The 14072-nt window shown below is 46.5% G+C and overlaps 1 protein-coding gene across 1 annotated transcript in view; it reads left to right on the top strand.

Annotated features, from left to right (window-relative positions):
- Positions 1 to 13814, top strand: part of HHIPL2 (HHIP like 2) — a gene marked incomplete at both ends in the record, with an annotated part of 34624 nt that extends 20810 nt beyond the window's left edge. Inside the window, 3 exons of the mRNA XM_080698706.1 lie at positions 4033 to 4114; positions 11566 to 11648; positions 13534 to 13814. Coding sequence (XP_080554832.1) covers positions 4033 to 4114; positions 11566 to 11648; positions 13534 to 13814 — 446 coding nt within the window. The remainder of the gene's footprint in view (positions 1 to 4032; positions 4115 to 11565; positions 11649 to 13533) is intronic.
- Positions 13815 to 14072: the final 258 nt, after the last annotated feature.

Below are 14072 nucleotides of genomic sequence, written 5' to 3' on the forward strand. Positions count from 1 at the left end.
AGTAATTCCTTCGTTGATCCTCACTCTTCCCCTCCCCTTCCCCTAGATCTCCTCCCTGGATCCACTGAAGTTTCTTCTTCATTATTCGGAGTACCTCTGGTATCCCAATTACTCCCTAGCTTCACATATTAGATAAAATATATGACCCTTCACTTTCTGTGACTGGCTAATCTCACTGAACATAATGTTCTCCAGGTCTTTCCATTTTCCTGCAAATGACATAATTTTGTTCTTTATTGCTGAGTAGAATTCAATTGTGGATCTATCCCATAATTTTATAAATCTATTCATCTGTTGATGGACACTTAGGTTGGTTCCATATTTTGGTTATTGTGAATTGTGCTGCTATGAACATATGCATATATTACTATAGTTCTTTGATTTCATTTCCTTTGGGAAGATACCCAGGAGTGGTATAGCCAGATTATATGGTGGATCCACTCCCAGTTTTCTGAGAAATCTCAGAAATCTCTACTCTGATCTCCATAGTGGCTAAACTAGTTTGCAATCCCTTATTTTCCCACATCGCCACCAGCATTTATTGTTTGACTTCTTGATGATTGCCATTCTGATTGGGGTTAGATGGAAGCTCAGTGTAGTTTTGATTTGTATCTCCCTGATTACTAATGATGTTAAACATTTTTCATGTATGTATTAACCATATCTCTTCATTTGTGAAGTATCTATTTAGCTCAATTGCCCATTTCTTGATTTTTTTAAAAAAATGTTGTCTTTTAAGTTCTTTGTATATTATAGGCATTTTTCCTCTATCAGAGAAATAACTGGCAAAGATCTTCCATTCTGTAAGCTTTCTCCTTAGATATTATTATTATTATTATTATTATTATTATTAGTGCTAGGGATGGGACCGAGAGGCTTTCTACCTTTGGGCTATACTCTCAGACCTATTTCCTATTTTATTTGGAAACAGGGTCTCACCAAGTTGCCGAGAGCCTCACCAAGTAGCTGTAACTGGCTTCGAACCTGCCCAACCCTCCTGTCTCAGCCTCCCAAGTACTAGGATTACAAGAGTGTGCCACCACACCTGGCTCTCCTTAGATTCTTGATGGTTTCTTTTGATGAGTAGAAACTTTTTATTTTTTATTCTTATTTTTTGCAGTATTGGAGATGGAACTAAGAGACATTCTATCTCTGAGCTACATCCCAGACCTATTTTTTTTATTCTTTATTTTGAGACAGGGTCTCACTAAGTTGCAGAGAGCCTCACTAAGTAGCTGAGGCTGTCTGCGAACCGCAATCCTCCAGTGTCAGCCTCCCAAATGTTGGGATTACAAGTGTGCACCACCACACCCAGCTTGAGTAGAAACTTCTTAGTTTAATGACAACCCATTTGTTGTTTCTTGTTTTACTTTCCTAAGCTATGGGCGTGCCACCACGCCCAGCTCAGCTCTAGTAGTCTTTTGGTTGAGTTTTTTGGGTCTTCTAAATATAGGATTATGACATATGCAAATAGAGATAATTTTAGTTCTTTGTTTCTTATTTGAATCTTTTGGTATTCACCTCTTTTCTTATCACTCTGGCAAAAGTCTTGAGGGCTATATTGAAAAGAAGTGGTGATAGTTGTCTTGTTCCTGATTTTTAAGGGAATTTCTGCAGTTTTTTCCCTGTTCAATATGATATTGGCTTTGGGTTTATTGTATATTGCCTTAATGATGTTGGGTTTACTGTATATTGCCTTAATGATGTTGACTTAAATTCCTTCTATTCTGATTTATTGCAGTATTTTTTAAAAATATGGATGGATTTTGGATTTTGTCAAGTGCTTTTTTAGCATCTATTGAGATGATCATGTGATCTTTGTCCTTAGTCCTATTTTTGTGGTGAATAACATGAATTGATTTTCATATGTTGAGTCAGTTTTGCATTCCTGGAATGAAATTAATTTGGTCATGGTGTGCAAATTTTCTTGATATGGTTTTGAATGTGCATGGCTAGTATTTTGTTTATAATTTTTGCATCTATGTTTGTCAGTGATTTTGGTCTCTAATTTTCTTTCCTTCAGGGAAATTTATTCAGTTTTAGTATTAAGATAATACTGGCTTCATGGAGTTTGGAAGGATTCTGTCTTTTTCGATTCCATGGAATAACTTGTGATATATTTGATTTAGTTCTTCTGTAAAGGTTTTATAAAGTTCAGCTGGGAATACATCTGTACCTGGGCTTTTCTTTCATGGAAACTTTTTATGCTTTTTCTATCTCTTTCCTTGGTATTGGCCAGTTTGAGTTTTCTATATCTTTTTGGTTCAATTTAAGTAGGTTGTATAGGTCTAGAAATCTGTCAATTTCTTCCATGTTTTTCATTTTACTGGACTATAAATTTTCAAAAAAGTTTTTGATGATCCTCTGGACTTTTTCACTGTCTGTGGTGATGTCTCTTTTATTTATTTATTTTTGCCATATTGGGGATGAAACCCAGGGACATTTTACCTTTGAGTTACTTCTCAAGCCCTATTTTTTGTAATTCTTTATTTTGAAATAGGGTCTCACTAAGTTGCAGAGAGCCTCACTAAGTAGCTGAGGCTGGCCGAGAATCACGATCCTCCTGTTTCAATCTACCATCACCCCATGTTCTCCGGAAGCCTTTTAAAGACTTATTTTACATTTTCATCTTTATATTATCATATATTCTCACATGAAACCCAGTTTATTGACTCCTACAGCATTATAATACCATTGTTGAGTGCCACCCAGCAGTCAGATGTTTTACTTCTCCAGCACTTCCTAACTGAATGGCTGATGACCATTCCAGGGGCTGCGATCCCCACTATACACACGAGTAAACACCCAGAGGGCACCCAGGGAATGGGTGTTGTGAGATTTCACATCCAGATCTATCTACCTGTGAAGCTGGGCTCCTCATCCTTCCCAGGACTGTCCTTCACAGATAACTGCAGAGCCAGGTGGAGTGAGGTAGAGACTGTGGGAACAGAATGATAACATTTCCTGGAATTCAGACAGAAAGAAATTGGAAGAAGCTGGCTTCTTTCTAAAAGTGACACACAAGAAGGTGGGCAGAGGTGATTTGGGGAGGGTGTTGAAAAGACTCACAGGAGAGGCTCTAGAGTGGTGAGGGTCAAAGGAAATAAACAGACTAAGGGCTGAATGAAAGGGGAAGAGGAGAGAGGGAGGCTGAGGGAATGCAACAGGGCTAAAGAAAAGACTTGAGAGGAAAGGTGCCATACACCTGTAATCTCAGTACTAGGGAGATTGAGATGGAGGATCATAGGTTCGAGGCCAGCCTCAACAATCTCAACAAAACTTCCCCAGTTTAATAAGACCCTGTTTTATTTTTTTTTAAAATAAAGAGCTGGGCGTGGTGGCACGCACTTGTAATTCCAGCATTTGGGAGGTGGAGACTATAGAATCATGGTTCGCGGATAGCCTCAGTTACTTAGGTCCTTTGCAACTCAGTGAGACCCTGTTTCAAAATAAAAAATAAAAAATAGAGCTGGGAGTGTATCTTGGAGGTAGAATGCCCTTGGGTTCCATCCCCAGTACCATCCCCCTCACCCACAAAAAAGAAAGAAAGAAAGAAAGAAAGAAAGAAAGAAAGAAAGAAAGAGAAAGGGCTGGGGGTGTTGCTTGGATGTAAAATGCCCTTGGGTTCAATACCCAGTACCAAAAAAAAAAAAAAAAGCTCTTGGCCCATTTCTTGCCTGTTTCCAAGGTCTCACAGAGAATCTTTATCAGTATGAAAGAGCTGGGAAAGAAATGGAGGTTCACTGAGGTGAATCTTCCAAGAGCAGAGACATGATAAAGGAGAAGCCTGTTTGGTTCAATAAACCTAAGCACAGTATTCCCTCCTGGGAGCCATGCTCTGAGCTGCCTTGGAGGGTTCAAGGGCAGACTTTCCCTTCAAGGAGCTCCCAGTCCAGGAAGGGCCTGGCTATAGCCAGGGTTCCAGCACTCGACCTATTCCTGGGGCTCCCTGCATTTTAGAGTCAGGGCTCATTTTGTTTTCTGCTAGCCTGCTGATGTTCTGTCATTGCTTGCCTCTTCCTGTCTCCTCAGGGGAGCTGTATTTCCTGGCCACCTCTTACCCAAGTGCCTACGCGCCACATGGATCTATTTACAAATTTGTTGATCCTTCAAGGTGAGATTTGATGCCTTTTTATTAATTCTTATCTTCAGAGGAGGCCCTAAAAACAGTGACAACCCCCTAAGAATGACCAAAAATGATAAAAAAAAGTTCCAAATAAAAATCAGTTTGAGCAAACACAGCATAGAACAATGTGTCTATATATGTTATGGAATATTTTGGTAATTGTTTCGCTGCAATTGGAACCAAAGAGCCACTTCACATGATCAGTCTAGTTCTGTGGCTCCTTTTAAATCCATCCATCCATCCTTCCTTCCTTCCTTCCTTCCTCCTTCCTTCCTCCTTCCTTCCTTCCTTCCTTCCTTCCTTCCTTCCTTCCTTCCTTCCTTCCTTCCTCCTTCCTTCCTTGGAATCAATCTGAGGACTGATTGAACCCAGAGGCATTCTGCCTCTGAGCTATACTTCCAGCCCTATTTTCTTTCTTTCTTTCTTTCTTTCTTTCTTTCTTTCTTTCTTTCTTTCTTTCTTTCTTTCTTTCTTCTCTCCTTTCTTTCTTCTTTCTTTCCCTCCCCTCCCTTCTTCTCCTTCTCCTTCTCCTTCTCCTTCTCCTTCTCCTTCTCCTTCTCCTTCTCCTCCTCCTCCTCCTCCTCCTCCTCCTCCTCCCTCTTCTCTTCTCTTCTCTTCTCTTCTCTTCTCTTCTCTTCTCTTCTCTTCTCTTCTCTTCTCTCTCTCTCTCTCTCTCTCTCTCTCTCTCTCTCTCTTTCTTTTTATTTTTTTGGTGGTACTGGGGTTCCTGGAAGCCCTTCTACCTCTGGGCTACACTCCCAGACCTATTTTATTTTTGGAAACAGGGTCTCTTATGCCAGCGTGGCTGGCTTCGAACCTGCTTGATCCTCCTGTCTCCGCCTCCCAAGCCCAGGGATTACAAGCATGTGCCACCACACCCGGCCCTTCCTTCCTTCCTTCCTTCCTTCCTTCCTTCCTTCCTTCCTTCCTTCCTCCTCTTCCCCTTCCCCTTTCCCTTCCCCTTTTCCTTCCTTCCTCCCTCCCTCCCTCCCTCCCTCCCTTCTTTCTTTCTTTCTTTCTTTCTTTCTTTCTTTCTTTCTTTCTTTCTTTCTTTCTTTCTTTCATTTGGTGGTACTGGGGTTCCTGGAAACCCTTCTACCTCTGGGCTATACTCCCAGACCTATTTTATACTTTTTATTTGGAAACAGGGTCTCTTAAGCCAGCGCAGCTGGCTTCGAACCTGTGTGGTCCTCTTGTCTCCACCTCCGAAGTACGGGGATTACAAGCGTGTGCCACCATGCCCGGCTTATTCTTTATTTTGAAACAGGGTCTCATTAAATTGTGGAGGGCCTCACTAAGTAGCGGAGGCTGGCCATGAACCTGTGATCCCCCTGTCTCAGCCTCTTAAGTACTGGGATTACAAGCATGTACCACCACGCCTGACTTGTGGCTTCTTTTTATAAAAAATAATTTTCTGGAAGTTTCTGTCTGGGGTGCTCTGACAACAGCACACATCTCTGAGAACCTGAGCGGGCACTGCTGCTCTGCCTCCTGGGCAGACCTCCTGCTTGAGGTCATTATCTTCAGTCAGGTCTGAAGGACCTCCCCCTGACTTTTTCTGGAACTCAGTAACACTCTCTGATCACGTGGTGGCTTCTTTGTTCACTTTTCTCAAAGGCTGTCCAACCTCTAGCAGAGCAGGAAAGCCCCAGTTCAGCTTCCCTTCTGTGAGGCTGCAAGCCTGTGCACAGCATTTCTGCCCCTTCAGGGTAATGCATTAAATCCTGCTGAGAAATCTGGGCAGGCATTGTACTTCTCACATAGTGCTCACCCAAAGCAAGAAGGTGTCCCAGGAATTAGCTTACAGGGAGACCTGCAGATCTGGCTGGTGTTCAGTACAGATCAGAGACATAGGTCTGGCCACTGCTCAGTGGCCTGGCCCAGTTCAGTTGACATTTGGCAACAGGACACTGGGTTGGTCTGTTCTCAGTTCCTGGAAGAGGCTCATCCCCAAGGCTGTGCCTGCAGGGCTCTGCTGAGAGCGGAGAGTGAGGGCCAGGGGTGAACCTGGTACTAGGCTGTCTCTGCCACTGGGTCAGCTCCTGAACATATAGCTCCTGCGCTCAGGGGAGGGAGAGACCAGGGCCTTTAGAATGCTCTGGGTGGTTGATAGTGCTATGGTGGGGAGGCCTGCCCCTTTCATTATTTATTTATTTTTCACTAATAGGCTTTCTTTCTTTCTTTCTTTCTTTCTTTCTTTCTTTCTTTCTTTCTTTCTTTCTTTTCTTTCTTTTTCTTTCTCCCCTTCTTTGTTTCTTCCTTCCTTCCTTTTTTTTTGGTACTGGGGATGGAACCCATGGGCATTCTACCTCCGAGCTACACCCTCCGCCCTAGTTTTTAGTCTTTTTATTTTTGAAACAGGGTCTCACTTGAGTTGCGAAGGGCCTCACTAAGTAGCTGAGGCTGTCTGAACCACTATCCTCTGGTCTCCGCCTCCCGAATGCTGGGATTACAAGCGTGCACCACCAAGCCTGGCTAATAGGCTCCCTTCCTGAACCCCTTTTTCTTTTCTTCCGTAGCTTCCTGATTTAGTTGGGAGATAATTATACTCCCCGCTTCCACATGAGTGGCCATGGGAGGCCAGGCGGAAAGTGGCCGTGAGGCCTTTCCCACACCGGAGACATCTGCACTCAGCCACCTTCCCTCCGGTTGGCATCTGTTGACCTTGTATTACTGTGCACAGTTTAGGACTGTGCAAAGGGCCGAGCACAGGGGCTCTTGCTGAATGGTGACAGAATCCCAGCGAGGCAGGTCATCAGGAAACCAAGGCCATTCCAAGTCAAATCACTTGCCCAGAGTACAGCTAGGAAGAGGGCGAGCAGGATAGATAGGAACTCAGTTCTTTTTGGGGGTCAGAATCATTTCAGGTGGCTTTTTTCATTTCTTTCTTTTTCTTTTTGCAGTTTTAGAGATTGAAACCAGGGGTAGTCTTCCTTTGAGCTATACCCCAAGTCTTTTTTTTATTTTGAAATGGGGTCTTGCTGTGTTACTGTGTGTTGTCTTTGACCCTGCGATCCTTTTGTCTCAGCCTCCCAAGTACTGGGATCACTCCACGCCCAGCGCAGTTCTTGTTCCACTGAATCATACAGAATTTTAAAGCTGCCATAGACTAGACCGCTCTGTTTAGGTGTTCAGCCTGTCTTCTCACTGAAAGCACAGTTCCCTCAGCATTCAGAGGGGCATGGATAGGTAATTGTGTTATTATTAATTTTTTGTGTGGTACTGGGAGTGGAACCCAGGGGCATTTCTACCTCTGGGCTATACTCCCCAACCTATTTTATATTTTATTTGAAAACAGGGTCTCATTAAGTTGCTGAGAGTCTCACTAAGTAGCTGAGGCTGGCTTTGAACCTGTGCAATCCTCCTGTCTCATCCTCCCAAGTACTGAGATTACAAGTGTGAACCACACACTTGGCTTGTATTATTTTCTCCTTCTAGTCTTTTCCTCTTGCCCTTCTTTAGAGATTGTGAAATAAAGTAGTTGAGAACAAGAATCCTGGAGCCTGGATTTGAATTGTGGCTTTGCCACTGATTAGCTTTGTAACCTTGAGCCTGTTTCTTAGCCTTTGTGTGTCTGTTTTTCTTTTGTAAAATGGGGATAATAATAGTTGTCTTTTATTGGGCTGTTGTATAAGAATTCAGTGAGTTGATATTTACAATGTGTTTAGAGTAGTGCCTAACCATTGCTGAAGTAATTGTGAAATAAATGAAATTATAGCCAGGTATAGTGGCACAGGCCTCAAATCCCAGTAGACAGGAGTATTTAAGATTCAAAGCTAGGGTGTGGCAACTTAGTCAGGCCTTGTTTCAAAATAAAAATAAAAAGGGTCAGTGAGTGTAGCTCAGAAGTAGAGTCTTCAGGGTACAACCTTCAGTACTACTAAATAAATAAATAAATAAATAAAAATATTATATTTTTCTCCACCTGGGGTGGGGGTGATATACTGAGAAAGAATTGTGGGCAGGCGGAGAAGGCAGTAGAGACTGGCTGGGGGCTCCCAGCTCTAATCTTCATGATGGGAATCCTCTTGGTGCCCAAGATCCTTTGGTTTCAGAAGATGCATCCAGGGACAAGCAGTTTAAGAAGTTGTATGCAGCTAGAGAGAGAGGCTGGCATTACTTAAGGGCTGTGCCATGATTTTTTGAAGGGGGTTTCCTTAAAGACAATTCCCGGTCTGGGCCTCTGGCCCCGACCCTGGGCGGGTGGGCAGGCGTGGGTGGGGCACCCTTAGGCGATCCCCTTTCCACCCGGAAGGACCCTGTAAAAAAGGAAAAGAAAAAGAAAAAAGGAAAATATCGGAGAGGGGTCAAGGAGGCCCTGGCGGATGCCAGGATACTGGAGATGCAGACAAAACTTATCCAAATGCACTGGAATTATTGGAAAAATTCCCCGCTAAGGAGGACTGCTTCTTCTCTACATTGTTAAGAATCTTGGATATTACCTGTAAGGAGAGACACTTTAGCGGAGACCAAGGAGAAAGGCGGTGCTGAAAGCGGTCTCCGCATTGGTGGTGGAGACTTGTATCCAAGAGAAGCAGAAATTGGAGCCTACCAACCTTATTTATTTATTTTTTTTTTGGAGAAATTACACCAAAGGTCGAATGCTACCGTTGCGCATGCTTAGGAACACTGGACAACATTCAGAGTGGAAAAGAGCTTGGGAAAGATTTGAAATGGTGGAGACAGTGGCAATGGCAGTGGCCAGTACTCAGGGGAGGTAGAGATCTGATGCATTACACCTGGAACCTTTGAAGTAATGACACCAGAAGCAGAATGCTACCACCACGCACTCTCGAGAACGTGGGACAAATGGTTGGGTGAAGAGGGTGCTCAGATTACAGCCTGCCGAGGGGTGAGGCCGGTGATGGACACAGCAAAGCTGGGATTGGAGCCTGTCGTGAGGCAAGGCCGGTGCTGGAGCATCCGAGGCTGGGATCGGAGCCTGCCGAGTGGTTAGGCCGGTGCTGGGGCCAGTGAAGCCGGGATCAGATCATGCCGTGAGGCAAGGCTGGTGCTGGGGCCTTTGAGGCCGTGATCGGAGCCTGTTGAGGGGTTAGGCTGGTGCTGGGGCCAACAAGGCTGGGATTGGAGCCTGCCATGAGGCAAGGCCGGTACTGCGGCCTCCTAGGCTGGGATTGGAGCCTGCCGAGGGGTTAGGCCAGTGCTGGGGCCAGTGAGGCCGGAATCGGAGCCTCCCATGAGGCAAGGCTGGTGCTGGGGCCTTAGAGGCTGGGATCGGAGCCTGCTGAGGGGTTAGGCCGGTGCCAGGTCCAGCAAGGCCGGGATCGGAGCTTACCGTGAGGCAAGGCCGGTGCTGGGGCCTCCGAGGTTGGGATCGAAGCCTGCCGAGGGGTTAGGCCGGTGCTAGGGCCAGCGAGGCCAGGATCAGAGCCTATCGTGAGGCAAGGCCAGTGCTGGGGTCAGCGTGGCCGGGATTGGAGCCTGCCATGAGGCAAGGCCAGTGCTGGGGTCAGCATGGCCGGGATCGGAGCCTGCCATGAGGCAAGGCTGGTGCTGGGGCCAGCGAGGCCGGGATTGGAGCCTGCTGTGAGGCAAGGCCGGTGCTGGGGCCTCTGAGGCCGGGATCGGAGCCTGCCGAGGGGTCAGGCCAGTGCCAGGACCAGCGTGGCCAGGATCGGAATCTGCTGTGAGGCAAGGCCAATGCTGGGACCTCCAAGACTGGGATCAGAGCCTGCCAAGGGGTTAGACCGGTGCTGGGGTCAGCGGCCGGCATCAGAGCCTTCCGTGAGGCAAGGCCGCTATTGAGGCCTCCGAGGCCAGGATTGGAGCCTGCCAAGGGGTTAGGCCGGTGCTGGAGCTAGCGAGGCCGGCGTCGGAGCCTGCCGTGAGACAAGGCCAGTGCTGGGGCTTCCAAGGCCGGGATCGGAGCCTGCCGAGGGATTAGTTCTGTGCCGGGACCAGCGGCCAGCATCAGAGCCTTCCGTGAGGCAAGGCCACTATTGAGGCCTCCGAGGCCGGGATCGGAGCCTGCCGAGGGATTAGGCCGGAGCTGGGGCCAGCGAGGCCAGGATTGGAGCCTGCTGCGAGGCAAGGCCGGTGCTGGGGTCTCAGAGGCCGGCATTGGAGCCTGCCGAGGGGTTAGGCTAGTGCCGGGGCCAGCGGCCAGCATCGGAGCCTTCTGTGAAGCAAGGCCGCTACTGAGGCCTCCGAGGCCTGTATCGGAGCCTGCTGAGGGGTTAGGCCGATGCCGGGGCCATCGGCTAGCATCGGAGCCTGCCGGGAGGAAGGCCGGTGCTGGGGCCTCTGAGGCTGGGATCGGAGCCAGCTGAGGGGTTAGGCCAGTGTCGGGGCCAGCGAGACCAGAATCGGGGCCTCCCATGAGGCAAGGACGCTGCTTGAGCCAGCGAGGTCTGGATCAGTCCACTGGGTAGCCAGGCTACAACTGGGGCCGTCAAGCGTGGGATCGGTATTTGCAACGCGGCATGCACAGAGAAATATCGCAGAAAATTAAAACCAGATGCTTCCCCTAATCAGCAATAACTAGGAGGAAAGGGGCAACAGGAAGTGGTTGAGCTATAGAAAGGGCCCTATAGTGAATCAATTAAGGTGACCAATCAGAGGGTATGAAATAGGGGAGGATGGAGCCTCTTTAAAAAGCAGGAGGTACATAAACATATGTATCAAAGTTAATCACCAAACAAGCATGGGATCGAGGGAAGGGGAGGGAATGGGATGGGGGCTGGATGAGGGCTAATTGGATGATGTGTGCTTGTATATCCTCTCAAGTCTTGTATTCCAATGTGATGTATGATTACAATGCACCAATAAAAATAAAATTAAAAAAGACAATTCCCACCATCAGTACCACCACTATCATCATCACCACCATCACCATCACCACCATCACCATTATTACCATCAATACCATGACCATCATCACTGCCACCACTGCTGCCATCACCACCACCACCACCATCACCATTATTGTGTATCAGCATATATCACTGTTACATGCTGGACCTTGTTCCACATGTTTTCTTTTCTTTCTCTTTTTTTTTTCTCTTATTTTTTTCAATCACTTATATGTCAGGCACACACAGCTCTCATTTAACTGTCACTATATATCTGCGAGATAGGTATTATTATTATATTTGTTCATTTTTGCATTTTATAGATGCAGAAATGGAGATTTAGCAGGATTGGGCCTTGGTCAGCAGAATTCGAATCCAATTCTGTCTCCAGGCTCACACTCTTAACTCCCTCATGTGCTGTCTCCCAGGGTCCGAGTGCCCTGTGGCATTCATGCCCTTTTTCTTCTCTATCTGAACTTACAACACCTTCCTGCTACACCTACCCAATCCCCGTGGGGATGGGGTGGGGGCTGACCCCAGTTCTTGCAAATGAATGCCTTCTGGGGACCTTGATTTTCTGGTTGCACCTTCAGTCTTACATCTGACCCTTTTTGCCTGTGTTTTTAGGCGAGCACCCCCAGGCAAGTGCAAATACAAGCCAGTACAGGTGAAAACCATGAGTAAGCGGATCCAGTTCAGGCCGCTCGCTGGTGAGTTGTCTTTGAGTCTTGGGCTGCATCCTGGGCATTAAGCTGCAGGTGGTGCCCTCAGCTGTAACCCCAGTGTGGAGGGTCTTAATCTCTCCCCTTTCTTTCGGATGAGGATTACTTGAACTCACCCTTAGCATACCAGAGTGAGTAGGAGAGTCACCTCTCCTACTATGGCCTGATGTCCTCCAGGTAGTCCTTCACCCTTTATTTTAATCATGCATGTATTTGTTCATCTGCTATCCATTATTTAGTGCTTACTTTGTGGCACGCACTGTGATGTATTCAGGATACATCAATGATTTTTTTGTGTGTGGTACTGGGGATGGAACCCAGGAGCTTTCTACCTCTGGGCTACACTCCCAGACTTATATTTTATTTGGAAACAGGGTCTTTTAAGCCAGCTGAGGCTGGCTTCGAACTTGTGCGATCCTCCTGTCTCCACCTCCCAAGCCCGGGGATTACAAGTGTGCGCCACCACACCCAGCTCTATCAATGAATATTTAAAATCTTCAACTTGTAGGCAGTCAGAGACAATATTATAATGGAAATATTCAAGAGCCATGTATCTTTAGAGTGATCCTGTGGATAAAAGATATTGATATTGATTGCATGCCCAATCAAGGGCAGTGAGGGGAATTTAAAAAAATAGTAGTTAGCCGGGTGTGGTGGCACATGCTTGTAATCCCCGTGCTTGGGAGACAGAGACAGGAGGATCGCGCTGGTTTGGAGCCAGCCTTGCTGGCTTAAGAGACCCTGTTTCCAAAAAAAAAAAAAAAAAAAAAAGTATAAAGTAGGTCTGGGGGTGTAGCCCGAAAGTAGAAGGGCTTCCAGGAACCCCAGTACCACCAAAAATAAATAAATAAATAAATAAATAAATAAATAAATAAATAAATAAATGTAGTTAAAAGAATTTAAAGAGCCAGGTATGGTGGCACATGCTCGTAATCCCAGTACTTGGGAGGCTGGGACAGGAGGATCACAGGTTCAAAGCCAGCCTCAGCAACTAAGTGAGGTCCTCTGCACTTAGTGAGGCTTTGTTTCAAAATAAGAAAGAAAATCAGGTTGGGGCATCTAACTTGGAGGTAGAATGCCTCTGGGTTTCATTCTCAGAATGGGGTGGGAATTGGGTAAGGGATAATTGGGTAATGTGTGCATGTATGCCTCCACCATCTTGTACCTCACTGAGATGTATGAATACAATACACCAATAAAAAATTAAAAAAAAAGAATTAAAAAAAACCTCTTGCAAGCCAAGCATGGTCCCATTACCTGGGAGGCAGAAGCAAGAGGATTGCTTGAGCTCAGAAGTTCAAGGCCAGCCTGGACAACATAGACAGACTCTGTCTTTTAAATAAATAAACAACTCTTATGCAGTTTTAATGTTTCTTGAGTGATGCTGCTTTTTCTTGTGTGGTACTAGGGGTAGAACCCAGGGGCTTTTCTACCTCTGGGCTATACTCCCAGACCTATTTTATACTTTATTTGAGAACAGGGTCTCACTAAGTTTCTGAGAGCCTCACTAAGTAGCTGAGGCTGGCTTTGAACCTGTGTGATCCTCCTGTTTCAGCCTCCCAAGCGCTGGGATGACAAGCATGCGACACCATGCCAAGCATGATGCTGCATTTATAGCTACTTTAAGACTTAAATTTCTCACTAATTAGCCAGGCATGGTGGTACATGCCTGTAATTTCAGGACTTGGGAGGCAGAGACAGGAGGATCACAGGTTTGAGGCAAGTCTCAGCAACTTAATAAGGCCCTGTTACAAAATAAAAATTAAAATAGGGCTTAGAGGGGTAGCTTGGAGGTAAAATGCCTATGGGTTCCATCCCCAGACCCCTCCCTACCATGACTTAAATTCTCACTAAATAAATGCTTATCTCCCAGTCACCGTCTTGGACTTGCTAAAGAAGCAGTCAGGAAAAGCTGACAGAAAATCGTCCAACACAACCTTAGCTTCTAGTCCACACTGGGCTTCTCAGAAAGGCTCCTCCAAGAAGCCGATATCTCCCACAAGCAGCAGGAAAATGTTGCGGGGGCCTGGTACACAGAAAAATGCCAGCGTGTGGTCCCCAGGCCCCCAGGGGAAGAGGAAGAAGAACCTGAAAGTCCACCGTGGTGGGATGCGGCGAGCACAGCAGAGGCCAGTGGGCAGAAATCTCCCTTGAGCTTTCCATCAAGGGGGCTGATGGCGATGTGAGGGGAGGGGGCCCCACTGAGTGGAAGCTGCTGCTGCCTGTGGGCCTCAAGTCCAGGGAGCCTGGGTGGAGGTGGGGTGGGAGCTTGGCACAGAGCCCACGTGGCTTCTTCTCCCTGAGAAACCTCGCTATCTACTGAATGAGTAGATGTACCGCGTCAGCGAGTAGCGCTTCTGCAGGGGGACGTTGCTACTGCTCCTGGCTTATTGTGTGTACTAGTCTAAACCT

This window comes from Muscardinus avellanarius, assembly GCF_963383645.1.
Source record: "Muscardinus avellanarius genome assembly, chromosome: 7".
NCBI classification, from domain to species: Eukaryota; Metazoa; Chordata; class Mammalia; order Rodentia; family Gliridae; genus Muscardinus; species Muscardinus avellanarius.